The sequence below is a fragment of the Scheffersomyces spartinae genome (genome assembly GCF_019049425.1).
Source record: "Scheffersomyces spartinae strain ARV_011 chromosome Unknown scaffold_6, whole genome shotgun sequence".
Taxonomy (NCBI): domain Eukaryota; kingdom Fungi; phylum Ascomycota; class Pichiomycetes; order Serinales; family Debaryomycetaceae; genus Lizanozyma; species Lizanozyma spartinae.
In genome coordinates, this window is record NW_025065053.1 from 436,734 (window position 1) to 464,025 (window position 27,292).

General features: G+C 37.5%; 14 protein-coding genes and 1 non-coding gene across 15 annotated transcripts; 4 read left to right on the forward strand and 11 right to left on the reverse strand.

Moving 5' to 3' along the window:
* Positions 1 to 270: 270 nt before the first annotated feature.
* Positions 271 to 1,635, reverse strand: KGD2 (alpha-ketoglutarate dehydrogenase; the record flags this gene model as incomplete). The annotated part of the gene is made up of 1 exon (XM_043195090.1): positions 271 to 1,635. One exon carries the CDS (start codon positions 1,633 to 1,635, stop codon positions 271 to 273), a length of 1,365 nt encoding a protein of 454 aa, XP_043050287.1.
* Positions 1,636 to 2,930: 1,295 nt separating this feature from the next.
* Positions 2,931 to 4,244, forward strand: KQ657_004420 (Elongator subunit; the record flags this gene model as incomplete). Its single annotated transcript, XM_043195091.1, has 1 exon — positions 2,931 to 4,244. One exon carries the CDS (start codon positions 2,931 to 2,933, stop codon positions 4,242 to 4,244), a length of 1,314 nt encoding a protein of 437 aa, XP_043050288.1.
* A 39-nt stretch (positions 4,245 to 4,283) lies between these two features.
* Positions 4,284 to 4,712, reverse strand: KQ657_004421 (uncharacterized protein; the record flags this gene model as incomplete). Its single annotated transcript, XM_043195092.1, has 1 exon — positions 4,284 to 4,712. The coding sequence occupies one exon, from the start codon at positions 4,710 to 4,712 to the stop codon at positions 4,284 to 4,286; it is 429 nt and encodes a 142-aa protein (XP_043050289.1).
* Positions 4,713 to 5,663: 951 nt separating this feature from the next.
* Positions 5,664 to 8,420, forward strand: CDC54 (MCM DNA helicase complex subunit; the record flags this gene model as incomplete). The annotated part of the gene is made up of 1 exon (XM_043195093.1): positions 5,664 to 8,420. The coding sequence occupies one exon, from the start codon at positions 5,664 to 5,666 to the stop codon at positions 8,418 to 8,420; it is 2,757 nt and encodes a 918-aa protein (XP_043050290.1).
* A 15-nt stretch (positions 8,421 to 8,435) lies between these two features.
* KQ657_004423 (uncharacterized protein) lies at positions 8,436 to 8,876 on the reverse strand (the record flags this gene model as incomplete). Its single annotated transcript, XM_043195094.1, has 1 exon — positions 8,436 to 8,876. One exon carries the CDS (start codon positions 8,874 to 8,876, stop codon positions 8,436 to 8,438), a length of 441 nt encoding a protein of 146 aa, XP_043050291.1.
* A 165-nt stretch (positions 8,877 to 9,041) lies between these two features.
* Positions 9,042 to 10,292, forward strand: KQ657_004424 (uncharacterized protein; the record flags this gene model as incomplete). Its single annotated transcript, XM_043195095.1, has 1 exon — positions 9,042 to 10,292. The coding sequence occupies one exon, from the start codon at positions 9,042 to 9,044 to the stop codon at positions 10,290 to 10,292; it is 1,251 nt and encodes a 416-aa protein (XP_043050292.1).
* A 7-nt stretch (positions 10,293 to 10,299) lies between these two features.
* GSG1 (Gsg1p) lies at positions 10,300 to 12,261 on the reverse strand (the record flags this gene model as incomplete). The annotated part of the gene is made up of 1 exon (XM_043195096.1): positions 10,300 to 12,261. The coding sequence occupies one exon, from the start codon at positions 12,259 to 12,261 to the stop codon at positions 10,300 to 10,302; it is 1,962 nt and encodes a 653-aa protein (XP_043050293.1).
* Positions 12,262 to 13,009: 748 nt separating this feature from the next.
* Positions 13,010 to 13,999, reverse strand: KQ657_004426 (uncharacterized protein; the record flags this gene model as incomplete). Its single annotated transcript, XM_043195097.1, has 1 exon — positions 13,010 to 13,999. One exon carries the CDS (start codon positions 13,997 to 13,999, stop codon positions 13,010 to 13,012), a length of 990 nt encoding a protein of 329 aa, XP_043050294.1.
* A 549-nt stretch (positions 14,000 to 14,548) lies between these two features.
* Positions 14,549 to 15,217, forward strand: KQ657_004427 (uncharacterized protein; the record flags this gene model as incomplete). Its single annotated transcript, XM_043195098.1, has 1 exon — positions 14,549 to 15,217. One exon carries the CDS (start codon positions 14,549 to 14,551, stop codon positions 15,215 to 15,217), a length of 669 nt encoding a protein of 222 aa, XP_043050295.1.
* Positions 15,218 to 15,282: 65 nt separating this feature from the next.
* On the reverse strand, positions 15,283 to 15,816 carry BNA1 (3-hydroxyanthranilate 3,4-dioxygenase; the record flags this gene model as incomplete). Its single annotated transcript, XM_043195099.1, has 1 exon — positions 15,283 to 15,816. One exon carries the CDS (start codon positions 15,814 to 15,816, stop codon positions 15,283 to 15,285), a length of 534 nt encoding a protein of 177 aa, XP_043050296.1.
* Positions 15,817 to 15,963: 147 nt separating this feature from the next.
* KQ657_004429 lies at positions 15,964 to 16,036 on the reverse strand. The gene has a single exon. It is a non-coding gene; the product is annotated as a tRNA-Arg (tRNA).
* Positions 16,037 to 16,275: 239 nt separating this feature from the next.
* MED5 (Med5p) lies at positions 16,276 to 19,317 on the reverse strand (the record flags this gene model as incomplete). Its single annotated transcript, XM_043195100.1, has 1 exon — positions 16,276 to 19,317. The coding sequence occupies one exon, from the start codon at positions 19,315 to 19,317 to the stop codon at positions 16,276 to 16,278; it is 3,042 nt and encodes a 1,013-aa protein (XP_043050297.1).
* Positions 19,318 to 19,957: 640 nt separating this feature from the next.
* Positions 19,958 to 21,632, reverse strand: KQ657_004431 (uncharacterized protein; the record flags this gene model as incomplete). Its single annotated transcript, XM_043195101.1, has 3 exons — positions 19,958 to 20,740; positions 20,867 to 20,959; positions 21,618 to 21,632. 3 exons carry the CDS (start codon positions 21,630 to 21,632, stop codon positions 19,958 to 19,960), a joined length of 891 nt encoding a protein of 296 aa, XP_043050298.1.
* Positions 21,633 to 21,706: 74 nt separating this feature from the next.
* On the reverse strand, positions 21,707 to 22,915 carry PEX14 (Pex14p; the record flags this gene model as incomplete). The annotated part of the gene is made up of 1 exon (XM_043195102.1): positions 21,707 to 22,915. The coding sequence occupies one exon, from the start codon at positions 22,913 to 22,915 to the stop codon at positions 21,707 to 21,709; it is 1,209 nt and encodes a 402-aa protein (XP_043050299.1).
* A 1,874-nt stretch (positions 22,916 to 24,789) lies between these two features.
* KQ657_004433 (uncharacterized protein) lies at positions 24,790 to 27,193 on the reverse strand (the record flags this gene model as incomplete). The annotated part of the gene is made up of 2 exons (XM_043195103.1): positions 24,790 to 25,761; positions 26,105 to 27,193. 2 exons carry the CDS (start codon positions 27,191 to 27,193, stop codon positions 24,790 to 24,792), a joined length of 2,061 nt encoding a protein of 686 aa, XP_043050300.1.
* Positions 27,194 to 27,292: the final 99 nt, after the last annotated feature.

Genomic DNA, 27,292 nt, shown 5'->3' on the forward strand with positions numbered 1-27,292 from the left:
TTTTAGGTGCATTTTCGCATCAACTTGACGTGAGAGAAGATCTTTCCTCATTGGGAATTACCGAGGGGAAAGTGTGATATCCAATTGAAACGAGGGTAGGATCGGTGCTACCGGATGCTTGTCATTAATAGTGCTGGTACATAATGATTGCTTGATATATTAATCATTTACTAACTTGAAGCTATTCTCTACATGGTGGACTATACATTTACATATATATTTGTGTGAGTGTGAGGGTGAATATGTGAGAAGAATGAACTAATGGATCGTTTACTCCATTAACAACATCTTTCTGGGGTCTTCGATCAATTCCTTAACAGTCTTCAAGAAGGTAACGGCTTCTCTACCATCAACAACTCTGTGATCATAAGTCAAAGCCAAGTACATCATTGGTCTGGAGACAATTTGGCCCTTAATTGTAACAGGTCTTTCCTTAGTACCATGCAAACCCAAAACAGCAGTTTGAGGCATGTTGATAATTGGGGTACCATATAAAGAACCGAACACACCACCATTAGAAATAGTAAAAGTACCACCAGCCATATCTTCGAGAGTTAGCTTACCGTCTCTAGCCTTCTTGGAAAGATTGGCAATTTCTTGTTCAATTCCAAGGATAGAACGAGATTCAGAGTTTCTAACAACTGGAGTCACCAAACCCTTTGGAGTAGCAACTGCAATTGAAATATCAACGTAATCTCTGAAAACCAAAGTATCGTTGTTTTCAATGGCTGCATTGACAGCAGGAATATCCTTCATGGCAAGGGAAGCAGCCTTAGAGAATGCACCCATGAAACCCATCTTGATACCAGTTTTGTCAAGGAATTCATCCTTATAAAGCTTACGCATTTCCATCAAGTTGGACATATCAACTTCATTAAAAGTAGTCAAAGAAGCAGCAGTGTTTTGGGATTCCTTAAGTCTTTCAGCAATTCTTAATCTCATTCTGTTCATCTTGACTCTCTCTTCGGTTCTAGAGAATGCACCAGAAGCTGGCTTGGAAGTTTCTTCCTTCTTTGGAGTAGCTTCCTTCTTTGGAGCAGGAGGAGCAGATTCCTTCTTTGGAGCAGCTGGGGCAGATTCCTTCTTTGGAGCAGCTGGAGCAGATTCCTTTGCAGGGGCAGGTTCTTCCTTCTTTGGAGCTTCTTCCTTTGCAGCTGGAGCAGAAGATCCTTCTGGAGCAGCACCTTCTTCGATTTTAACCAAATCTTGACCAACTTCAACGGTTTCCTCGGCTTCAACAAGTAATTCGGTAATGGTACCACTAACTGGAGCATTTACTTCAACATCAATCTTATCGGTTTCGATGGTAGCAATGGTTTCATCTTGCTTGACGTAATCACCAACGTTCTTAAGATAAGCAGAAAGAGTACCCTCGGTAATTGATTCGGCCATATCAGGAACCTTAACAGTGACTGAAGCATATCTAGCAGCATTCAATTGCAAATGTATACCACCAGAAATTGGCATTTGGTTCTTAGCAACACCTAAAATTCCAGTGTTGATGGAAGTAGTAGTTGTTCTAGTGTTCAATCTAGTAGTAGCATTAACAATAGAAGTGATGGATCTTTTGGCAAGTCTGGCAGACAAAGCGCCAGCTTGTTTCCTCGAAACGGTTCTAACACCTGTGGAGAGCATGGTTTGTGATAGATCAGATGATACGACTGTCAATTAGTTGGCAACTCACTGAAGAAATGTTGTACTAATTTATTGAAACTCTCAAAACTGATTGGCTTGTTCAGAAAATTCAGAATCGGATCCTCTTCCTTACAAAACTCATCAAAGGTGGTGGTAGCGCGCACATACTTAATGTAAATGAGGGACGGTGTCTGCTAGGTGAAATGTGCACGGCAATTGATTGAGGTGTATGAACTGCGGCAAATATGTCTCGGAACCGGTCTATCCCTCGGAAATACGACTAGGTAGACCTTTTAATATGTACTAAAAAAGCTCTCGATCAGATGTAGGATGCTCGAGAATAGCCTCGTAATTAGGCTCGGAAATAGAGGTAGTACCCCGCTGCAACTCCGAGAAGTGAGAGCTTTTTCCTTGCTAGCACCCATTACCGCACTCCGAGCCGTAATCCGTGAAAACCGATTCCTAAATTTCCCGGGACGATGACTCAATCACGTGATCATCATCTCCCGGAGCCCGGGACTACCGGGTATCTCTGGTGGTAATATGTTTTTTAAACAACGTAAAAGATTCAAAAGTGCAATGCGCTACCATGTCAGTAGTAGAATAAAGGTTGCAAAAGATACCTACTGATTATAATATTTAATAAAAGAAACTATGTTAAGTCTATAATCACCATCATGTATCACCACTTATGTAACTATAATTTTATAAAGGAAGTATTATGTTCGATTGTTTTCTATGGGAGTCGCCATGCCTCAAATGATTAGTAAAAGAAAGAAGCATTCTATTCTAAACCAGCAAAGCATAACCCGAGATTATTAGAGTGTGTTGAAAGTTGATAGTGTTAATCATGAATGATGTTGTGGACTGTCCTTCGCGTGATTTACTTACAAGATATACTCCAAGAGCACTCTATTGGAACAACAGACACCAATTGGTGGTATTAGTCACTCTGTCCAAAAAAGTAGCTACGCCTTCGATAGAAAAACAGGTTACTTCCTTATTATTCTCTTCACCCATGGCCATTGGAAGAATTCATTTCTTTTGTGACTTCTTGGTATCCGAAAAAACGGTGTACACTTCGGTGTACACTTCCTTTGGTTTGTATGAAGAAGTACATTGCTACTGTACTCTTTGGGCGTGGATGAAGTCAGGTGTCTTGGAGTATATTTGACTCAATCAATTTCTCTGAGGACATTCACTAATCTAATCACGTGATCTCATCTCAGAACTTTAGTCAAAATAGCATGCACGCGCAATTGGTGGCTTCAATCAATATCACCCTCCAATCTCCAATGTCATTTAGAAAGAGAGGAGAAGTTGTTTCTGGAACGGGGAATCCCTTAGTTGTAGGAAGAAGCCCAGCTTTGACAGCAAGAGGTCCTGTAGTTCCAGGAAGATCTACAGTTCCTGGAAGGAATAATCCTATTAGAGGATCTCCTTCAACAGCAGCTCCAGTAGCTTCAACAGCTAGCAATAATGTCTCTTCTCCATGCATAAGACCCTCCATAGTTACTTCACAACCTACGGTTTCCACTGGTTCCAGTGATTTAGATAAGCTTTTGCTTCATTCTGGAATTCCTTTAGGATGTTCGTTAATTGTTGAAGAATCATCAACCACCGATTTTGCTTCTGTTCTTGTTAGACTGTTTGTAAGTCAAGGTGTCTTACACAATAGAATAGACGATGGAAATGTTCAACTCTGTCATCTGGTGGTGGTTGGAATGCCTCAATCTTGGGCTAATGATTTACCCGGTCCATATAAGGGAACATCAAAAGAACAAAAGAAATTGAAGATAAAAGAAAATGAACAGAAAATTAGTGTTTCAAATCTCTCCAATATTCAAACAGAGAGACAAAGGACTGGTGGTTCCGATTTGAAAATTGCTTGGAGATATGGCCTAAATAAACCAGAAAAGGAATCATCAGATCAAATGGTTGAAACAGAAACATATTCAAATTATTCAACTCAATTTGATCTTACACAGAAATTTTCTCCTCCTCCTTCCATTCAAGATATATCTTTTGTTGCTTTGAGTCCCAACTTCACCACTTTAGTCAATCAAATACGCCAAATTATTAGTACCAAAATTAAGCAACACCCGGACATTGTTATCCGGATTGTTCTTCCAAATCTTCTTACTCCTTCATTATATTCTCCGACCCAATCTTCACCACAGTTCATCCTTCCCCTATTCCATTCCTTACAAAGTTTGTTGTCAACTTATTCCAATAATGCGATACTTATGACTCTGATCAACCTTGATTTGTATACTCGGAACCATCTAATCACGAGTACGTTGGAAAATATATTTGATGGTATTATCAACCTTCAGCCATTCAACCAGCAGATGTCAGCTTTGATCGAGAAGGCATACAAGAATGAACCAAAACGTATCCAACAAGGTTTGGTGAATGTAATTAAGGTCCCCGTACTATCTGAACGAGGAGCGATGATGGTCCGTATGGGAGAGTATGCGTTTAAAAATGGCAAACACAAGTTTGAAATTGAAAGTTGGGGGATTCCTGTTATTGATGAAGAAGATTCCGCTTCAAATAATCAACAGGATATACCACAAGCTCAAACCACCAAGAATATCGATTTCTAATTGTATAATAGTAAAGTAAACCATAGCCAACAATGTGATTTATTTCTGTAGTGAATCCAACTTTTCAAGGATCTCCTTTAATTTCATTTCAATTCTATCATTGAACTCCTTCTGGTTGGTTTCAATGGCCAATAATCTTTGGTCAATTTCCTTAAAAGATTGAGTCAATTGTTCATTGTCTATTGTGGGATTTGCAAATTGGACTTTCTTTTGAGCCTTTCTAACTGGAGATCCACCACCTGGAGATCTATTTAGAGAATAATCCTGAGAATCTTGAGAACTTGAACTTCTTTTATACGCCATTCTTTCATTCTCTCTACTCTTCTCCATCTCTCTTATCAATCTTCTTCTTTCTGGCGATCCACTGGCCACAACAGACCCAGCCACCGGTCTACGTGTCGGGGAGTTATACCGGAGTTGAGGGTGTGGCAGTAAAGGTCTGCGGCGATCTGTTCTATCTTGTTCCATTATAAGGCAGTAATTAAGTAGTACTAAGAACAACTAATTAGTGGTAAGTACGTAGTAAGGGCGTACAAAAGTATTTGTTATTGACAGTCGCGTTTTGGTATATATAGAACCACAACAGCAGGGATCACAAGGAAGCTGTGAGTGTGGCTAACTGAGAAGCTTTGTATTCCGTTACTCTGTTCATCCCACTAATTCTTAATGTTCCCTTAATAAATCAAAGCTTCGTAGTGTGTCACTGTGTGAAATATAAGTGCCATAATTACAGAAGTGCAAGTAAACCTATGGTTGCACATTGTCGTACACAACTGTTACATCATACAAGAAATAGACGAGGGAAGTCTTGCAGCTAGATAAATAAAGATAACGCCACCATATATAGAGTTTCGAACCCTATGCGTACTATAATGGTCCATTTTATTGCTTACTCTCGTATAAGAATACGCCACAGCTTTACAAATTACGTTAATCATTTCGCACGTTTTGATACCTTATCTGATAAAATATAAACCCATGTCAATACAACGGTTATAGAACCAGCCAAGTCACCCACACCAACTTCTAATGTGAACTGCGCTGCTGACCACCATCAGGAAATGCATCACTACATGTTGAGCTACCCCCCAGTAGAGTGTCTTGCAATGAATTGGATCCACTACAGGTCTACACCGAAATTTTTGTAATTGTGCTTATGTCTTATTGTGACTGAACAGTATAAACAGATTACTCTTTACTCTCTTAACACTCCGTATCGTTTTCTACCGGTTCATTATTATCATCCTTATCTTCAAGCATATTCCGCTTCACCTCATTTGGCCCAATTAGGAAACCAAATAACGTGCGACGCGTAGTGCGACATTGTGAGACACATATTTTTTCAAAGTCAAATTCAAAGACTAATACCATTGATATGTTCCTTAGCACCGATATTTAATAAGCGTTCAATTATAAAACATGTCCTCGTCTCCCATACGTGACACCAATGAGTCGCTGTCGCATCCTCGAGGCGACTCTGGTTCTCACAGCCGCTCGCAAACTCAGAGACTTGCTGGTGATGGATCGTCATCTCCTTTATTCATGCCCTCCAGTGATGCTGGTGGATCAGACCGTAGACCTTTCTTCAATGCCTCTACCCATGGGGGGTCCTCACCATTGCACTACACCTCATCCACACATCCCTCGTCTGATCGAGGGTTTCAAAGTGGGGGAGCGCGTCAACCCACCAGCGGTAGAATATACTCTGATCTTCCAACAAGTGAAAGAGACCATACCCCTAGAAGAAGATTTAGAGGTGATTTACAAGATTCCACATCGTCTCCTAGGAGATCCAGAAGAATGGTGGAAACAACTAGGACCACAGTCAATGGGTCTCAGAATAGTTCCTTACCTAATTTAAGTTCTCTGTCATCAATGGCACCATTGGATGAAGGTCCTGTTAGAGTCATTTGGGGTACCAATGTATCTATTAATGATGTTGCTGATAAGTTTAGGGACTTTTTATTGAACTTCAAATATAGATATCGTAAGGAATTGGATGGTACAAATATTGAATTGGATCAAGATATATCTGAAGAAATGGATGAAGTTTTCTATTTGAATGAATTGAAGGCTATGCACAGTTTAGGGTTGACTAATCTTAATCTTGATGCAAAGAACTTGAGAGCTTATGTACCTACCCGGTCTTTATATTTCCAATTGATCAATTATCCACAAGAAGTTATTCCCATTATGGATCAAAGTTTAAAAGAAACAGTTTTAACTATCATGACGGAAGAAAATGCCACTGATGATGAAGTTAGTGAAATAGAAAAGAAAATTTATACTGTTAGACCTTATAATATTGATTTGGTACAAAAAGGTATAAGAGAATTGAATCCTAATGATATTGATAAATTGGTTAGTGTTAAAGGATTAGTATTAAGATCCACTCCCATTATCCCGGATATGAAGGTTGCCTTTTTCAAATGTAATGCTTGTGATCATACTGTTGCGGTGGAAATTGATAGAGGGATTATAGCCGAACCCAAAAAATGTCCCAGAGAAGCATGTCGTCAACCTAATTCAATGGTTCTTATTCATAATAGATCATCATTTGCTGATAAACAAATTATCAAATTACAAGAAACCCCTGATTTGGTTCCTGATGGTCAAACTCCACATTCTATCAACTTATGTGTTTATGATGAATTGGTTGATACTTGTAGAGCAGGTGATAGAATTGAAGTCTGTGGGATATTTAGATCGATCCCTGTTAGAATAAATTCCAAGCAAAGAGCACTTAAAAGTTTGTACAAGACTTATTTGGATATTGTTCATGTTAAGAAGATCGACAAGAGAAGAATGGGAGCTGATCCTTCCACATTAGAACAAGAATTATCTGAGAAACATCATGAAGTGGAAGATATAAGAAGGTTATCAGCTCAAGATATTGAGAAAATAAAGGAAACAAGTCAAAGAGATGATTTATATGAATTATTGGCACGTTCATTGGCTCCATCTGTATATGAAATGGATGATGTCAAGAAGGGAATACTTTTACAATTATTTGGAGGAGCTAATAAGACATTCAAGAAAGGTGGAAGATATAGAGGTGACATAAACATATTATTATGTGGAGATCCTTCAACTTCCAAATCCCAATTGTTACAATATGTTCATAAAATAGCCCCTAGAGGTATTTATACTTCTGGTAAAGGATCATCTGCTGTTGGGTTAACAGCATATGTGACTAGAGATGTTGATACCAAACAATTGGTATTGGAATCTGGTGCTTTAGTACTTTCAGACGGTGGGATATGTTGTATTGATGAATTTGATAAGATGAGTGATAGTACCAGATCAGTTTTACATGAAGTTATGGAACAACAAACGATTTCTATTGCCAAAGCCGGGATTATTACCACTTTGAATGCTAGAACTTCTATATTGGCATCCGCAAACCCCATTAATTCTCGTTATGATCCGAATTTACCCGTGACTGCCAATATTGATCTACCTCCTCCCCTTTTATCCAGATTTGATTTGGTGTATTTGATTTTGGATAGAGTTGATGAAGTTGTGGATAGACAATTGGCCAGACATTTAACGGAAATGTATTTGGTGGATGCTCCAGATAAAGTGAATGAAAACTACGTTCTTCCTGTGGAGTTTGTTACCATGTATATCCAATATGCTAAAGAGAATATCCAACCGGTTATGACCGAAAGAGGTAAGCAAGAATTGGTGAGAGCCTATGTGGAGATGAGAAAATTGGGTGATGATGCTAGAGCAAGTGATAAGCGTATTACTGCTACCACGAGACAATTGGAATCGATGATTAGACTATCTGAAGCTCATGCCAAAATGAGATTAAGTTCAACTGTGGAATTAATTGATGTGAAAGAGGCCGTTAGATTAATTAAGAGTGCCATTAAAGAATATGCCACTGATCCGGTTACTGGAAGAATCGATATGGATATGGTTCAAACTGGTACCACCGTTGCTCAAAGAAGACTTCAAGAGGATTTGTCCAATGAGATCATGGCCATCTTAGAACTGGATAATGGAAGTATTCGTCTTACAGACTTGGTTGTGCGACTTAACGAACGGTCTTCCATTAGAGTGGAGAGTCAACATGTACATGATGCCATTAAAAGAATGACTCAAGAGGGAAGAGTCATTAGAACTGGTGATGCTCATAGATCAACCATATCCAAAGTCAATACTGTCTGATGTAATATATTGTAACTATATATATTTGCTGGAGTCTACGGGGGTAACATCACCAACTTCAATATTATTATCATCATCATCATCATTATTATTAGCTTCCGTTTCTTCTATTTCTGATTCCACTTGCTTTAAGAAATCCTCTAGTTGCTCATCCAATTCAATATCTGTGGCGGTATTATATCTATGTTTGGTAAGCGTATTGACTACCTTTAACTCTTGTTGGATATCGACCGGCTCGTCTCGTTCAAGTTTCCCAATGATATCGTTTAATACACTAAACCGGAACTCGTATGTCTTTCGGTATCCTTCTAGATCTTTACGACTCTTTGTAGCCTCCACCACCGCAGACCCAAACACCACCGTAAGTATCAAGGACTTGACCAATGGTATTTGGCTGCGGAATCCTTGCCATGTGCGAGAAGTCCCCGACATTTGCCTCATAGAAGTTCGGAACATTCTCGGTGTAAATACCAGAACAGATCAGTCCATCAACCCGATCCAATGAATTACTCGATTCAACTTCATTGCGACATTTGGTGATAGTAGTGTGCTTACTTCAAATCAAAACACTTTAAAGTCAAACCTTCGTGTTCTTCCGTAACCACACCAATTGGTAGCAGAATGCGTACCAGGAAGTCGGTCACAGTTATAGTGGCGGTGTTACTCCTGATTTCGCTTCTAAACTTTGTTTTGAAATATTATTCCTACTTTGTCCTCTATGTTAGTGCCTCTAAGCATGAGAACGGGAACGGGTCTGGACTCACACAAGAAACCGGTGAAACACCCCATCCGCATGAACTCTTTGTTCCACTATTAACATTCATTCCTACTAAGTCGCCCGTTTTAACTCGTCCATGGGTGTTGATCACCAGTGCCTTTGTGGAAGAGAACCTTGTGGGACTAGTGGTCTCAGTGGTATTGATATTTTATTTAGGCAATTATATGGAGTTAATATGGGGAGCTCGAGAGTTGGTAAGATTCGTCACTCTAATAATAACTATAACCAATCTATCTGTTTATATTTGGTATACTATAAAGTCATTGTTGGTAACCATGGATTCGGTTCCTCCCGTTATAGCATCAGCTCTGGCCATTAATATGGGATTATTGGTGGCCATGAAACAAAGACTATCCAATCATTATTTCATCTTCATAAAGGGGAACGTTCGAATCAAAGTCACTCATATTCCATTAATCTATTTGATCTTTAGTTTCATTTTGGAGTGTTTAAGTGAAGAATATGAAGCATCTTTTATGCTTGCCTTTGTTGGATTCTTTGTATCTTGGACCTATTTAAGGTTCTTCAAATCTGGAACAAATGATCGTCAGTCTTATTTATTACCGTTAACAGCAAAGAAAAATAATACTACTATGATTAACAACAATCATAATAATACTGATAGTATTGTTGGAGAATCAGCCATAGTAGATTCCTCTTCCTCCACACAATCATTAACTCGAGAATCATCATCACGATTTAAACTCCCAATTAACTCCACAAAAGGGGATAGAACAGACCAATTTGCATTATATACCTTCTTCCCTTATCCAATATCAATATTGATCAAAATCATATCAAATTTGGTGTTCAATTTGCTTATTAAGTTCAAAGTTTTGAATCTCCAAGATTATCCAGAATCAGAACAAGATGACGTTGATCAGGATAAGATCTTTTTCGAAGAATTGAATACCCTAAGATCAAATTTATTCAGTTTATCATCTTTGAAAGGTGCGAAACATGTTACTACATTACCTGATGCCACTTCCAAGTTCAAAGTGTTTTTGAATTGGATCATAGGTAAGTCAAGTAGATCGGGTATTAAATCAACCATGGATAAAAGACGGAAATTGGCATTAAAAGAATTGGAATGAATATAACTTAAGCATCAGGATGCTTTCCAACTTGATTCAAAATATACCCTAAAAGAAGATCTTTACGAGTATACCATTCATCTTTTTGTTTCGGATCATATACCAACTCAACGTTGGTTAATAATGTTTCTATCTGATGTTTATTTTGAAGCAAAGACCATTCCTTTATGGAAAGCAAATACCACATGGCTGATTTCCGGAACCTGGATAAGCCAACAATAGTTGCATTAATTGGAGCCTTGATCTTGTGTTCATTAATAAAAGTTCCTGCTTCTTGATCATCATCATCTTCTTTGTCAGTTATTGTCTTAACTCGATCGAAAAACTTGTCCAATAAGAAAGTGTTCTCCAGATTTAAATAGATTGAACTCCCCACCGTAAACCCTAACCGTTCATATAAAATAGCTCTTGTAACAGCGGGTTTTCCAATGGGTAATTGAATATCAAATTCAGCAATGCATTTAAGTATGTATTTTTCAATTAAATCTGTCCACCACCAACTAATATTGAATGCGTTGCACATACACAATAAAAGCTCAATAACCACAAGATGGGCACGACTGCTATAAGATTTCAAATTTAGTCTGGATTTGAAAGTGTACGATAAGTTGTCCATATAAGGTTCAACAATATCATGTCGTACTTTCCTTAGGGTATTTTTATCAGGACGTAAATTGGAATTACTTTGTTGAGTTTGAGCCAACAAAAGTGATACTATGCACATTTCTTGTGATGAAGCCACATAAACCCAAGCTTTATCATTTGTGAAATCTTTCTTTATCAAATCATAAGTTGAATAAGCATATTTGAAATCTTTTAAAATCAAAGACCAATCAGCCAATTTCCTAATGGCTTGTTCTGGACTAGATTTATGATAATAATTCTCATGAGAATTAAATCCAATGTTGGAATTGATTTCATTATTAAAGAGTCTTCTGGAAGCAGAGAAGAATTTATTGGCAATAGATTTCTTTGGTTGAAGGATTTGATCATCCCAATACCTTATTTTCTGTTCCATATGGGGGATTAAATATTTCTTGATAAATTCATTTAATTTTGTTCGAAGAATTTGATCGACCGAAAGTGGAATCTTGATGTTAGTGGACTGAGATTTAAGACTAATCCGTTGAAGATCTTCTTCAATAGTAGAATTTTCTTCTAATGAAATGGATATGGTTTCCACTTCTTGAGTGAACGCCTGAATAGGAAACAACGTGGCATTCATATTAAGCATGGTATACAATTCTTGTTCAAATGCAATGATTTCTTGTTGAGAAACCGTATTTGGATCATAAAATACAAACGAATGCATTAATAAGTCATTAATCTGGAAGAACTTGGGGAAATTAAAGTTACGGAAATGAACGATTTGCTCTCTTAAATATTCCAAAGAATCTTGTGCATAATCCACCACAAAGATCTGAGTTATTGGATGGTTAAACGTCTCAAAGGGAACAATATGATTAGAAGTAATCACCTTATCAAAGAACCCAAGATATAAGTCGGACGTCCCTGTTCCAGTCCCTTTATCAGATGCTTCATTAGCTTTATGTTTCAATAAAAGTTCTAAGGTCCCTATTGAAAATAGTTGATTCAAAGAAACAATGCCACCTGAACCTTCAGAAACCGATTGAGTGGAGGCATTGGTACTCGATGATTCTCGAGTGGTTCCACTCTTAATGCTTATCAATTCAGGTAATGGAGGTTCAAATCTAATAGGGAAGCTGGGATAGTTCTTGGTAATCAATTGGGTATTAGTAATCTTAAACACCTGATTCGAAATGCTATATTTGGAATTGTTCCCATAGGGCTTAAATAATTGTAGTATGGATATATCTTGTGTAGATGCAATTGCCTGAGCTAACGTATCTGCACTAATCGATGATTGGATGGAGATCAACGGCGAATACGCATGATGAAGTAAATGTTGTCGAGAGTTGTAAGGGTCTAGGCCCTTGGGATATTCCATTATATATAAGGGCAGTAAGGACTTAGATAGTGTTAGCATTTTACTATTGTGGTAATAATAATGATTACAACTTGTATTGGTGCACAGGACTGTATATAAAATAACTGTAGTCAAGATGTCAAGTAGTTTGTACTCTTTAGATATAATTAAAAGTATGTTAGTAGTAAGAATACTTTTATATTGAATGAATTACAACGGTGTTAAGTGTGATGCTTGAATAATGATGTGATGGTATGTTTGACTAGTGCAGTGTTACTAGTGCAGTATCACTAGTGCAGTATTACTAGTGATGTTTATTAGTGAATAGGAGCTGACTGAGACCATACAGGTCACAGTGACGGTACTATAGATCCCCATAAATCATATCATTATTCATAAGCATACGTTTAACATATCCCTTATACCCAAATAGTGTATATATGTAAGCCGTACATGGAGAGTATCCGGGTAACCCTGAGATTTTTTCACTATAAATTAAAGTGACGGCCCGCGTTTTTTTTATAAAAGTTTAATACTCTTTTCTTCATCGTGCGGCAGCCTTAACTATTACCGTGTTGCTTGTCTGTTCCTAGTACATTTATGTATCCCACGAGTTTGCGAGCGTCAAGTTAAAGGCGAGATTGATGAAATATTCACGTATTTTGGCCGTCTTAATGCCCTTTTAGTCGTGAGCTAGTGCTTCCAATCACGACTAAGGGCTGGTGGGCCCAACAATTTTTTATGACTCTCAATGTAGTAATTTTTTCTTTTATATCCAATTTCCTCTAACAACAGAAAACATAAAGTTCATTATAAGCCCAAACACTATGGCCATTTTCTGTCTTTTGTTAAAGATGGAATCATCGATCAATAGGAATAAAAGGGCTACTGCTCCTAAAAATATTCCTAAAAGAACCCCTAGAAGTAAATCTTCATTAGCATTCTCTTCAAGATCTAATGATGGTGCAACATTGGGAGTAGTTGGGTCTGTGTCATCGGTTTCTAGTTGATTTCCAGTGCCAGCACTAGAACCAGAACCAGAACCTGAACCTGAACCGGTATTCTCAGCGACACCGGTACTAAACATATTCTCCACTAACCTATTTTCAAGTTGTCTCATTTCTGACAGTCTTTGCTCTTGTTCTTCCAAATCGGCGATACCTCCATGATCTATCAGCGTATTATTGTTATTCCCATATAACATTTGAAATTGACGACGAAAGTCCCGAACATCATCTTCACTAAATCCTTGCAGTAATAAACGGTCAAAACCAATTGAATCTGAAGTGGTTTGTATTTGAGTTTCATTATCCAATCTTTCTTCTTGCTCCAACTCAGTTCTCGACAATTCATCTCCAACCACACAATGGATATATATGTTACGATCAACTTCCTTCGATTTCTGGTCAATACTTCCTCCAAGAATATGATCACCTGAAGTCTTTAAATCTGCATTGTTGAGTCCTGAACCGTCTTCAATTTCAGCATCTTCTTGTTCCCATACCCTTTTAACCGGTTCAAATACTTCCTTATAGAAATCCGTCTTATGGTTCAAAATCCGTCCACTATAGATTAATTTTAATCGCCTATTACAACATTGATTGTATTTGTTACGGATATTCAGACGAAGAAAGGAGGTGGTAATAAGTCCATTGATTTGATTGCGTTCTGCGCCTATAGAAATCGGGATTCGAAGATCTGCTAACGACGAAGAAGAAGCTGACGTATTTGTAAATCTAACTATAATTGTGAACTGCATTTCTGGTTTTGGTGTGTACTTTATCTGGGATAGTAGCCTGGTAAGAGCTTCATCAATTACTTGAGATCTCTATCCAGCGCTACCATAACAACAATCGCACGACCTTATATATGCTTCATAACACTACACATTAAGTATACCATTCACAGAGACTGATGTTAATTCTACACACCTTCGGTAATTTCGGTACTTATCCGGATTAGATATTTTCAGCATGTCAGCAACCCATTCAACCGTATTCGATCTTCACCCATAGAATCATCCCGTAATTAACCGATACATACGTATAATTGACTCTATAGTTTATTTGCACGCCACCGTATTCGGGTCCGATTATGGGATGGCAAACTTCCAGTGTCACCATCATCATCATCATCAAACGGAATATCGATATTTAACCGCCTTGGGTAGTCCCCGTACCGATAGCTATCACCGTTCGAATCTATTACATCTACTCCACCAACAACTCAAATATAAATACATGTGAATGGTTAGAGCAATAATCAAGACCTTTCAAATTCGTACTTCAAGCCAATCAAAACTAAAACAATGTCAGGAAAGTCACCATCTTCTGCTACCACGCAAGTGATAGAAGCTCATGAGACTGATGCAGCTCAAGAGTCTCCCTTAAGATATGCAGCCTATGCCAGAAGAATGCAAACCATTATGAAGGCAGCTCATAGATATGTTGCTTATACATCTGATATCGGGGAACTGTTCCGTCCTGTTGCTCATCCTCGTGTAGTTACTGCTGGTTATGCAATCTCTTGGGCTTATATATTGGGTGATGTTGGATATACCATGTGGAAAACCAATCTTCTTAGTAAAGGGTTGTATACTCCTGGATTATTACCTTGGCAATCCAGTCCAAAGGTGGCTGATCCAGTACAGGCTGCTGAGTTCCAAAAGGAATATGGACATTCAATTGTTGAAAGTGATTGGAGATTGGTTGGTTTGAAGAGAGGTATCTTTCAAAGTATTGCTTCTATGGGATTACCAGCATTTACCATTCATTCTACTGTTAGATATTCAAGTTTGCTATTCAAGAATTCCTCTATTGCTCCATTGAAATCATATGGTCCAATTGCCTTAGGGTTAGCAGTAGTACCCTTGTTACCTTATATCTTTGATGAACCTGTTGAGAAGGCAGTAGATTGGATATTTGAGAAAGGTGAGGAATGGTATGAGGGAACCACCACCTCCAAGAAGTTACAATGATCAATGGTATCAGTAACAGTTCATATCATTATCATACCATATAATATATTAGAAGTATTTAGTCATTACTGTGGTCTGGAATAATTCAATGTTCCACACTTATCACAAGTTCTTGCATCCATATCACCATCAAATGCAACTATAGCGTCTTTAACTTGAGTTCCTAAATCGTGGCAATAGAATTCAACTTCATGTACGATATCTTTACATTCACGACAATACCATCTGATCTTATCATTGGTCCCAGTAGGTCTGTCTTGTTCAACCACAAGTCCTAAAGTATCTGCGAATCTCACAGGATTATGGGGTACATTTCCAGGTAATAAAAATGAATCACCTTCTTCAATAATGATGTCCTTAAATCTACTCTCATCTCCAATTGGAACATCAGGATCAACTACTCGTAAACACATTTTCCCCTTTAACTGGTGGAAATATTCGGGAGTTTGGTTCACATGGTAATCTGTACGTTCATTGGGACCTCCAACTAACATCACCGTAAATCCACCACGGTGAAGACAGTAATTGTTCACCGGTGGTTGTAACAAATGTCCGTTTTCTTCAATCCATTTCTTTATGTTAATAGGAGCTCCAAGCATTTTATCTTTGATGTGAAAAGAAAGAAAGCTGTTCAAAAAAATTGGTTTACTATTTTTTAAAGATTTAATTTACTAATCCTAAAAGTCACCTTATATTCTTCAATACGGTGCGCAAAAATATACGACTGAAAAATGTAGGCAAAAGTCCATCCCCACCAGGATTCGAACCTGGAATCTTTCGGTTCGTAGCCGAACGCCTTAACCATTGGGCCATGAGGATCACTTTTGATTATAACCGGCTCCCATGGAGATATAGCAGATATGACTAAACACCTAGTTTACGCATGTTTGTCTATTCCTTTGTCTTCATTCGTTAATCTTAATGATTAGTCGTACTTGTCTATTACTACTATTAATATTGTATGTATATAGTATATACTGAATTCCACATTACTTCTGAAAGACTTCACATAATATATTTTTGAGGAATTTCGTTTGCTCATCTTATGATCTTGCATTTTATAAATTGTTCATATCGTCACCAAGTTTATCGGATAATATGTTAACTGTCTTCCCGTTGAAAATGTCATACTTGTGTTTGTTAATGTAGGTGATTATCGATGCCAAAAGACAATTTAACCTGTTCAATTGTAATGACTCCAAAGCGAACTCATTATTACCATTCAGTGCAGCATTGTCATTAAATAAATCATCATCATCATCATCATTATCATCTACTTCACCTCCATTGCCTCCAGGCGTATTGAAAATGGAAGAATAATGATCTTCTAAAGAGATGGAAAACATATTACTGTTGATATCTTCGTCAATTTCCATGGCATCATCATTCGAGGCTACTGGGGTATTACTGCTTCCATTGAACTGCAGTAAACGTTCAATCCAATACTTTTTATTATCAGCAGAAACAGAAGCCTGAAGGAACAGAATATAAAGTATCAAATTAATAAAAATCTTAGATTCTTCACTCGACTTCTTTTGAAACAGAACAACTTCATCTAATAATGTGTTTATAACCATATTGTCATTCACAAAATTAACTGCGATCATTCGTTTATCAAGATTATCAGCATTGGATTCTGGAGGTGATTGGGCTAATTGAGGCAGTTGTGTGGATTGACTGGTAAATGATGACAGAACAAAGTCAAGAGTTACTTGCTTGAATTTGCTAGGCTGGGTACGACAATAAAGTTGATTACCAATTGGTTCAATCCTCAGCCTAATTTTCTCCACTATTTCAATACCCATCAGTGAAGTGTTGAATAAATCAAATGATTCTAACAACTTGATAATTTGGTGTCCAACCAAGTTAATAACCATACAAAACATAATATCTGTATCACTATTCAATTTTTCTTCATCATTGGTGGTATTTAGCTTGATTAGTTGATACAATACTTTCACATATATGTTCTCATCAAACTTGCTCAGCGGATTATTGGTAACCTCTAAGGTTATCTTTCCAATGACCCATTTGATGACGCTTAAAGTACATGGCATGAGGAAGTTTTGCGACAAATAATCAATACCATTTGATAAATGTTGGAAGCTAATAATGTTACTTCTGGTAGCCAAGATTGCTTGTTGGAAAATTATAGGAATAAGCTTGTTCACCTGTTTGATATTAACTGATTTGATCAAATCATCTGATAATCCATCATTCGAATCATCAAAGAGTGCATTGACCCATTCGGTCAATAAACTATCGTAATTGTTGATGATAGTGGAGTCTTCTTCACTGACATTTGAGGGTTCATTATTTGTTAAACCGTCACATAATTTATAATAAAAGTTCAAAACATAATCCAAAGTATAGGAATTGAAATATGATATGTTTTGAAAATTAATTTGATATGTTTCAATGATTAAGATAGCACTTAGAAGGAATATTCCAAAATAAGAATACGAGTCTTGGAAATTCTCAGCATCATCATCAGTATTAAAATCCTTGGAATCCAAATAATTCACTAGCAAGTTCAAAATTGTGTAAGGACCATTTTTGGAGTTATAAGAAATGATGTGCAATAATGTTAAATTATTCAGTATGACCAAGAGCAATCTTGCAAGTTTATCATTTTCCTTTCTTTTGATCAATTCTTCTAGATGTTTTAGTATGACTCTAGTAGTTTCCATTTGTTTGGCATGCAGACATTCTATATTCTTTTGCAAAGTTACAAAGAATTCAATTAAACCAGATTCATCTAAGGAGGTGAATTCAGGATTGACTTTTAATAATTTAGTATCAATTCCTCTTTCAACGTTCAAATTAGAATTGTTGAAAACATTTAATTCACCAACTAAATATTGTTGGTTGACTCTTGTTTCAGTAGGGAAGATTTTATGGAAGGAAGGAATTGATAGTAGATTATGAAAAATACAACTTTTAACCAATAATTGACGGATATGAATGATTTCTTCCGAAACAGCAATTCTTTCTTCAATTGCTTTAAATGCATGTACAATGGATTCTTCTACAGTTTCATCAGTGAATTTTAACAATGATAACGATAATGGTAACTGAGAAACAATATAATTCTTCCAATTGAATTTAACAAATGGGTAATCATTGATATGACCATATCCATTGAATAAAGTGCTAATAAACTCCACTGTTATAGCATATGGTTTCTTGGCGTTTTCATTGATAAATAAGGTGGTATAATTACTCATCAAATCATTCTTATCAAAGTTGAAGTTTTTGAACTGTTGACTTAACCAAAAGTATTTTTTCAACTTGTTGATTTGAGTTAACTTCCTAGGATTAATATTGGCTAACGATAAACTTTTAGTAGTGGCCTTATGCTTTAAAGTCAGATCTCCTTCATCAACAAAAAACGAACTAGTCACAGATATATTGTTACTGGTAGTAATAGAATTGATATTATTGTGATGATGATCAATTTCAGTCAGCTGTTTCAGCTGCTGTAATTGTTGATGTTTCACAAGAGTACAGATATATCTGTACTCTTTAATGAACCCCAACTTATGTAAATCAGAGGCCAACTCTTCCACACATTCACGAGCCTTTTGAGAATCAGCTGAAGGTAACTTGTAATGTTTGAATATAGTACTCCATATGAATACCAATTCACTCAAGATACGGGATTCAACGGGTAGAGGCAGTCTCCCGAGATTTTTTATAGTAGTAGTGACATATTTTGTATAGGCAGCCAAATGCCAACTTGTGAGTTTCAGAAGTAACGACTCATTTAAAGACAGGGTCAATGATTTAGATATCAACATCCGATTCAAATGTACCAAATATTCCACTTGTGATGGAACTGCAGTTTTGGTCAAAAGTCTCCAGAACCGAGTCATTGATTCGTTATCTGACATGGCCAATGCCAACACCAAATCAATCTTACGATAGATAGATGCTTTAGTGGCGGTAGACAAAGGTGATACTTCTAGCATACAAGTGATATATTCATTATCGTCTATCTTTTGAGATTCATTTAGCTGTTGGAATAGACTGATGAAGTTGGGTGCCAGAACCTGACGAGTGGCACAGGTGGTGAGAAGTTTGTTAAGGGAAGTAGCCATGAGTGGCAATGAAGAATTGAATAAAGAAGAAAAAAGAAGCAGCAGAGGACGAATAAGATGGACCAAAGGAAGGCATATATCAAGCCTGGATCACTTTAGTTGGATATATTTTTCGGTACTTGTTTTGAGGAAGGAACGAGCACTACTGATAAAGTTCGATATATAAACTTAATGTATTCATATATAACAATTATAGAATCACACCGTCCAGTAACCTAAAAGTATTTTCTTTTGAAACTCGTAACATCCTACCATATATTAAAGGGACACCTGAAAACAGGTACTTAAAGCAAACAGTAAAAAGAATCTTAGATGAATATCACCACCTCAACTCAAACAATATATGCGTACACACAACACCATAGAATATGATATTAATCTATTGGCCATCAACAAACCACACCAAGGTAAAACATCAAAGTATAAAAACAAAAATAAACCCACGTAAAAACTCAATGAGCGTATAAGTTAGTCTAAATCATTAAACAATTGTAACAGAACAAAACAAAAATAATAAAAGGTAGTAGCAAGTATATCCGTATGCCGATACCAAATTAATGAGAGGGAAATCAACTTCACATAGTTGAAATGAATAAAAAAAACAAAAAAAAAAGACAATACAAAATATGGTCCATCAAGTTCACCACATGCTGGATCCTCCATAGTTCTGGGCAGTAGTGAAAGATGAAAACCCAACTGAGTTATTGGAGTTGGACCCCAAAGATACCTTTTGATTACCCCAGATTGAAGAAGATTGACCCCAGCCAGTAGAAGAGGTCACAGTGCTGTTGGAATTGTTATTAGAACCACCTGCAGAGAAAGACGAACTTCCAATATTGGAAGTGGGTAATAGCGAAGGAGAATTCAAAAAGGTAGGCACAATGCCACTGGGTGTGCCTGGAACACCACTTGAACTGGGACCTGATATCGAATTTCTAAATGCTGAACTAGATCCAGAAGCAGAAGTACTCGAGTTTCCAAGGAATAGTTTGGGGGGTGAAACTGAACTTGTATTGTTCGACATTGATGAGTGAATATTCTTTAAAACACCAGGTGAATGAGATTTACTATCATCAAAAAGCCTAATGGAAGCACTAGTACTATCGCTACCAAGCGATTGGGTACTACCGTTCAAATGCATAAAATTAGTCTTAAATTCTTGTGGTGGTTGTTGAGGTACTCTAGACAGTTGTTGCACTTGCGGTTGCAGTTGCAGTTGACCAAATCCCATTTGCTGATAACCTTGTTGAAAAGTGCTAAGTTGAGGCTGTTGGAATTGAATTTGCTGCTGGGTATTGTATTGAGATGACTGGCGAGTAAAGTTTTGATCTTGACCATATTCCATAGGAGAGTTAGTATCATTGTAATATCCTTGATAAGAAGTACCAGAGTAAAGTAACGATTGCGGTTGCTGCTGCTGTTGCTGGTGTTGCCTCTGTTGCAGTTGCAGTTGCACTTGTTGTCTCTGAAGATAATAGTTATCTCCTCCATGGTGATAATTCTGGTTATAACTATGGTTGTAGAGCTGTTTGTTGTACTGCTGACGTACATTACCACTCTGTCCACTTTGTTGGTTACGATGGTGTTGAGAATATTGATTTTGGTGACTCTGTTGACCATATAGTTGCAGCTGTTGTTGTTGCTGGTTATAGTAGTTGTTTTGGTAGTTGTGCCCATGATGGTGATGTTGGGATTGTGCGTATTTTTGATACCCATACCTTGAGTTGGTGTTGTTATTGTTGTTATAATTATGATTATTATTCTGATACGTTGACCCTGAGCCTCTTGAACTCTGATTCAAAGTTGCATAAGTTATCATCTCCATTTGAGAACTGAAGGGAATTACTTCAAGTACTCTCTTTTCATACAACTTTGGGGGGCCATCTTCTGATGAAGGAACTAAATCCGCCATGACAACACCGTTTGAATATATACTATGCCACCACTATTAATATCCCATTCGTTAAAATGAACTTAATCAAATCAATTCGTATGGTTCAGCTCAGTGTACTGCTTAGTTTTGAACTCAATAAGAAAAAAGAGTCTATTGTCAACAAGCAGCTTCCTTTGACCCGATACTAGTCTAAGCAAGAATAGGATCCACTGTTTTTTTCTATCTTGCCTAACAAATGGGCCTCTATTATATGAATGATGTTTGTTGCATTGTATTCTTCCCAGATCTGATTTGATGAAATTTTGTTGTTCAGGCGGTTGGGCTTTTGTGTACTTTTGTTGCTGGACGGGTTTAATAGCCAGACCCTCGATACTACAGCCAACTATACCGGCCTCTCTTTACATACAGGTGCAATTGTCATACTAAGTGTTGTACATATACTAACGAACTATTAAGCTGTAGTATTACTATTACATTATACCATGCTACTTTTCTTCACGAAGCACTGAGTTGCCATGCAGGAACACCTATTTTCTTCACTGCATCATCGACCTTTTCTTGGGAAACCTTTGGGTCTTCTGGACTCTGCCACAGTGACAGTTGAGTTGGGACTTCTTCTTCACTTTGCTTATGCTTCATTTGCCATTCTGGAATACCTCCAGCCGTAACACCACTGACTGTTGTAGGTTGAGTACGCTTTTCAGCAACTTCAGGAACAGAAGGAGAAGTTGTTGTAGATGAAATGCTATCTGTGTTGTTGATGCTTCCTGTTCCAGTGTTATAACTGTTTACAGGACTTGGTGTAGCAGCAGCACTGACAGAAGCAGGTGTGGATGTAGGAGAAGCAGCATCTGGAGCAGCAGGAGTATTATTTTCCTTTGCAGCCTTAGCCTTAGCCCTATTGAGAATTTCGGAAGCAGAAGGAATTGAAGACACGGGTGCAATACGCATACCAGAAGATTCAGTAGTTGATTTGGAAGATGAACGAGCTGCAATAAGCAGCTTTAAAGATTGTAGTTCTTCAATTATCACCAGTAATTCATCCTTTACATTGTCTTTGATGGCACTCATGTTCTTCTCCACACTATTCAGCAAATTATCAACTTCTAACTTCATTAACCGTAAATCATCATCAAACTTAAGTTTATCCTTATTATACTTAGTTAAAAAATCATTGACATTATTGATTACAATATCGATTTCCTTCAACTTATCATCATTAGAACTCTTGATTTCTTCTTGTTCTTTAGACATTTGTTCCAACACCTTATCGATCTTAACAAACTCTTCATCAATTCGTTCACGATCTTCGTCAATGGTGGCCTGTGAAGGAGGAATAATGCTAGGTATCAAATACCGGGTTACAACTTGGTAAAGTCCATAGGTCACCCCCGCAGTAGCCGTCGCCATGATAAAATAATCCTTCCACAGTCTTTCGGGGACTGCTGGGGCAACGGCAGAATAGTAGTCCAATGGAGGTCCAGATGCCATAGGTGCAGAAGAGGTAGTCGAAGAAGAAGAAGAAGAAGAAGAAGAAGAACCAACACTTGAATAACCATCATTTGCTCTCTTCAACGCTTCCTCTATTTCCTGCTGATTCAATCCCTTGGATTCCAAAAACTCAACCTTCTTATTGAGAGGTGATCCAGCAACAGAGCCATCCTTTAAGAAACTGACCGCACTGTTGATCAATTCTTCATTCATTGTCCTTGAAAGTTGTAGTGGTTGTTATAGAAAGACTGGGGTAAACTGTCTCCACAAATTGAGAATCTCTTTGGTATCAATTTTTATTTTATCAGGGCGAGGCACGCTTTAACCGAGGAGGGAAATAATACTTATATACAGGTGTTGCCTAACAGTTCTTCATAGAGGCTGCAAATTTATAGAGATTACTCCGGTCTCGTATTTCATACACGATATTTTTAAATCATTTAGGTTAATGTTTGATCTGCTTCGAATTCGGTGGTAGTCCGAGTTAAATGACATTATTGTAGTTAGATCATGTAATACTTCTAACAGTAAATATCATTGGTTGATTCTAGCTCACTACAAGCCTAAATTCCATCAGGTAGGCATGTTAATCGTTTCGAAACTCCTGACCAGGAATTTGTAGCAGTGGATTAGTACATCTAAAACAATTCATTTATGCGCTTACAGATAGTGTCTGATTCATTTCCTAGCACCTAAAGGACGGGCAACTTCGAATCTTGGTCATTGTTCATGGTTCTGTCGGCCCTTTTCACAACTAATGCAATTGGTTCGAGTTCAAACATAATGATATTTTATCTGGAGATCAATGGGCCATATCGAATTCGCTTGCTTGTGTTCATCTTAGTAAATTATGTATTGCTTTCAGCCGTTTGTTGTTACATCAAAGTCGTCTGAGGAATATAAAAATATCCTACCATAGTTTCGAGCCTAGGAAGATCGGATGCCTTTCTTTTGAATATCACAGGCTCCACTGGACATTGAAGTTCACCAGCTGGTATTGAGTGTTGCTTAAATATTCGTCAATATCCCTTCTGGGCACTCCAAAATGTCTTCTAGCTTCCTTTATTCCTACTATTATTGAGCCCCTACGCCTTTGTACAAGTTATCAACGAACTATGGTTCCCATTCTAAAAGATGTTTGTATTTATTTCTCTCTCAAAATTTCAACTTCTGCTTTTAACACATCAAAGTCAACCTTGCTGATCTCCTCCATAGTGGAGAGGTTAATTCCATTATGCTGAGCCTATCTAAAATAATGGTAATAACTTTTTTTATTGTAGGCTCATGCTCTATACTTTAAATGGTAGTACGTCTGAAGAACATTCATTAGCCGAGTCAAGTTCATCTGTATTGTTTTCGTGGGGTCTTATATTGACGTGTTGACAAGGTTGAAGGGCTTGGTGTCTTGGTGTGCTCTCAGACGTGTTGGTATTGAATATATAGTCCATCTATATATTTTGGGGTTGCGCAAGAGTACTGTAGAACCAAATAACAAACAAACCTTAATACAACTACCGAATAAGATTAAATTATACTTTTCACTTGCATTAGCTTTATCATTTGAAACATGATATATGCTTGAAAGGATTAAAATTCGTCTTCAACCGCAAAAGCCCAAGCTTTGTTATTGTAAGCCATGACGTTTATATGAAGCAAGGTACGCCGTTAGGGCGACGTAAAAACAATTTTAAGTTATGCACCCCTTGTCAATAATTAGCAGCCACCCAGAAAGTGGAATAGAAATACTAGCGGAATCAACTATTATGAATTACTTAAAGCAGGAGGTCAACCACCAAACAGGTGTTGAAAGCAAACTCCTTAATCTGAGCCAAAGAAAACTCATTGTGGGTTAGTATTGATCAAGACGAATAAGTCCAAGAGAGTCCAAGACTACGCTAAATTAATAAGAGGACCACATTAACTTCTTATTAGCCATTTTAAGGAGATCTGTATTTAATTAGTATGTATGAGTTATAGAAAGTGTATACGAGTGTCTATGTACATGATATAAAATAAATATAAGATTCGTAACATCATAATATCGTGACAAAAATCAACTGTTCTAGTTTGACTTTAGTTGCTTGTTTCTATGAAAGCTTCTTTTGCTGGGACATAACTCCTGTTTTAATCAATTCCTCATAGATACACCAACTGATACCAGAACTGAGCCCCTTACGACCAAGCCGAAGACTGAGTCCACGAAATAAGTTCCGAACTCCTCCAGGTTCACCAAGCAAAGTTCTGGTAGCAGATATCATAGAGTTTTTAGTTTGACCACTTAATTGGAGCCGAGTCTTGATAGCATCAAAGGGTGCTGTAATTGTGGTAGCCATGGCGGCAGCAAGCACTGCTGCAGAGGAATTAACCATTGATGAAGGGAGTAGAAAAGATCCTGAAGCTGCTGGTAAGATCTCATTCTTAAATGCTTCATAAAATAAGACATACAATCCAGCATAAGGACAATCCCTAGCTAGCGTGGCACCTGTTCCAGCAAAGAAGTTTCGGAGAGAACCAGGTGCAGTTACGCCGCCTTCCACAATTACTGATCCAGTTGGCACTTCATTATAGTATATACCTTTGACGGCTTCTGTTAATGATTTATAGTTATAGAGGTTTGATTCATAACGAGCCTTAATAACAGTAATGGGCATGGTTAACCAACCAACAAACCCACGAACAAAAAACCCAGCAGATAAGTTCTCCCATGCGGAAAGTTTAGGTAAGATTGACAGCTTCAGTACACCTTCTTGGTTTTGCCATTGATGTGACTTTTTAAATTCAAACATAAACTGCCGGGTTTTGGAGAGAATAGTCATATAGAGTCCTGCTCCAATTGAAGTACGTAAAGTTGAAGGGAGTACACCTCTCCATAAATCTTTGATTTCCCTAAGTTTCTTTATTTCTGCAACAATAGTGGTTTGGTAACGAGCATTTTGCTTTTGTTGCTGTTGCAATCGAGTCTTTAAAAGATCTAACGGTTGTAAGAGGACAGCTGAAACAAGTCCAGCCAGTGATCCAGCAAGTAAATGAGTCGAAGTCTTACTCCCCTGTTCTTTGGCCTGGGACATTAAGTTTTCTCAGGGTTCCTGTTCCTGTTTCCTGTTCCTATATTGGATGTCAATTGAAAAATAAATGAATGGTGGTGGTAAAAAATGATACTATTTAATTGTCATACAACTTAAATGGAAATGCCAATGATTTGCTAATATGTTAATTCCGCACTTTCTAAAACCAATCGGTGTTAAGTTAATCTTTGAATGGGAGTCATTCACTACCACAAACGGCTATTAAATTGGTCCTTAGGTTAACCCGACATTCATACAAAATTTTCAATCACGGGACAGTATGTGCAGGCCCGGACAAAGTCGTATTGAAGAATTCAAGGGAAGATTTGGAGATCACCAATTGGGAGTCAATGGCGTCTAATATAGAGCTAGAGTCCTTCAGCATCCATAATGATAATGAAGCTAAACCTAAAAATGAATGGAAGGGATCGGGTTGCAGATCTGGATCTTTTCCGAATCCTCCCATGATCTTATTCTGAGTACCTTGAATGAGATATGACATTGCCTGGTCCATGTTTATAAGGGATACCCCAATAGTTGGAGATATAAGGGAAAGTGACCCAGTAACCCACCATGCATAACATGTATCACTAAATTTATTTTCACGACCATTAAACCCTCCAACATCTTCTTCTGTGTAGTATTCATAACCGAAAACACCTTCATTATCTGGCTCATTATAGAGACAAGAAGGGTAATCCGATTGTCGTTTTACAAGCCAATTAATGGTCCGTTGAGTCCAGGAAGCAGAATTAAAATCATATCCCAAAAGACTTAGGGCTGCAATACCACAAAATGTTAATCCAGCATGAGGTTCAGTAGAATCAACAGAACTTAACCCTCCATTGTAGCTGACTTTACGAAGAATGAAAGATTGTAGTAACTCCACATCAATATCTTCTTTATTGATACCCAGTTTTTCCCATTTAACAAGCCTTCTGATGCAAAGAGCTAAATAGCAGTACCTCAAATCAGTATCGCCAAAGCCAGAACCAATCCTAGAATCTAATACTGTTTGGAACAGTCCAGCGAAAGGTCCACTCTTCATTTGAAGCTGACGAACAAATCTCATAACCTTATCAGGTTTAATTCTTTTAGTATAGTCTTCCTTTAGTGCTAGCAAGGATGCGAGTGCAAAGTAGGTACTCGACAAGTTAGGCATATCATAGTTTCCAGATCCAATGAATGTAGAAGAAGTACTAAACCATTGTAAATCTTCTGTCTCCTGTAACTGGCTATATACGTAATTGATATACGCGTCTCTGTTTTTATCAACAACATCCATCCGCTTAATGAGTGAGAGCCCTTGGAGACAAAAGTAAACGATACCCATATGATTGGCATCTTCACTTTGAGCCTTAGTTGGAAGCATCATAAGACATAAGCTAAAGTATCTCGCATGTTTATCACAGTTAAGGCCATCCATTTTTGGAGTAGTTAGAAGTAGTAGAAGTGTAAAGTAGTCGTAATAGAGATAGGTGTTGTTTGAATTTGGTCGAGAGTGTATGCAATATCTCAATATCAA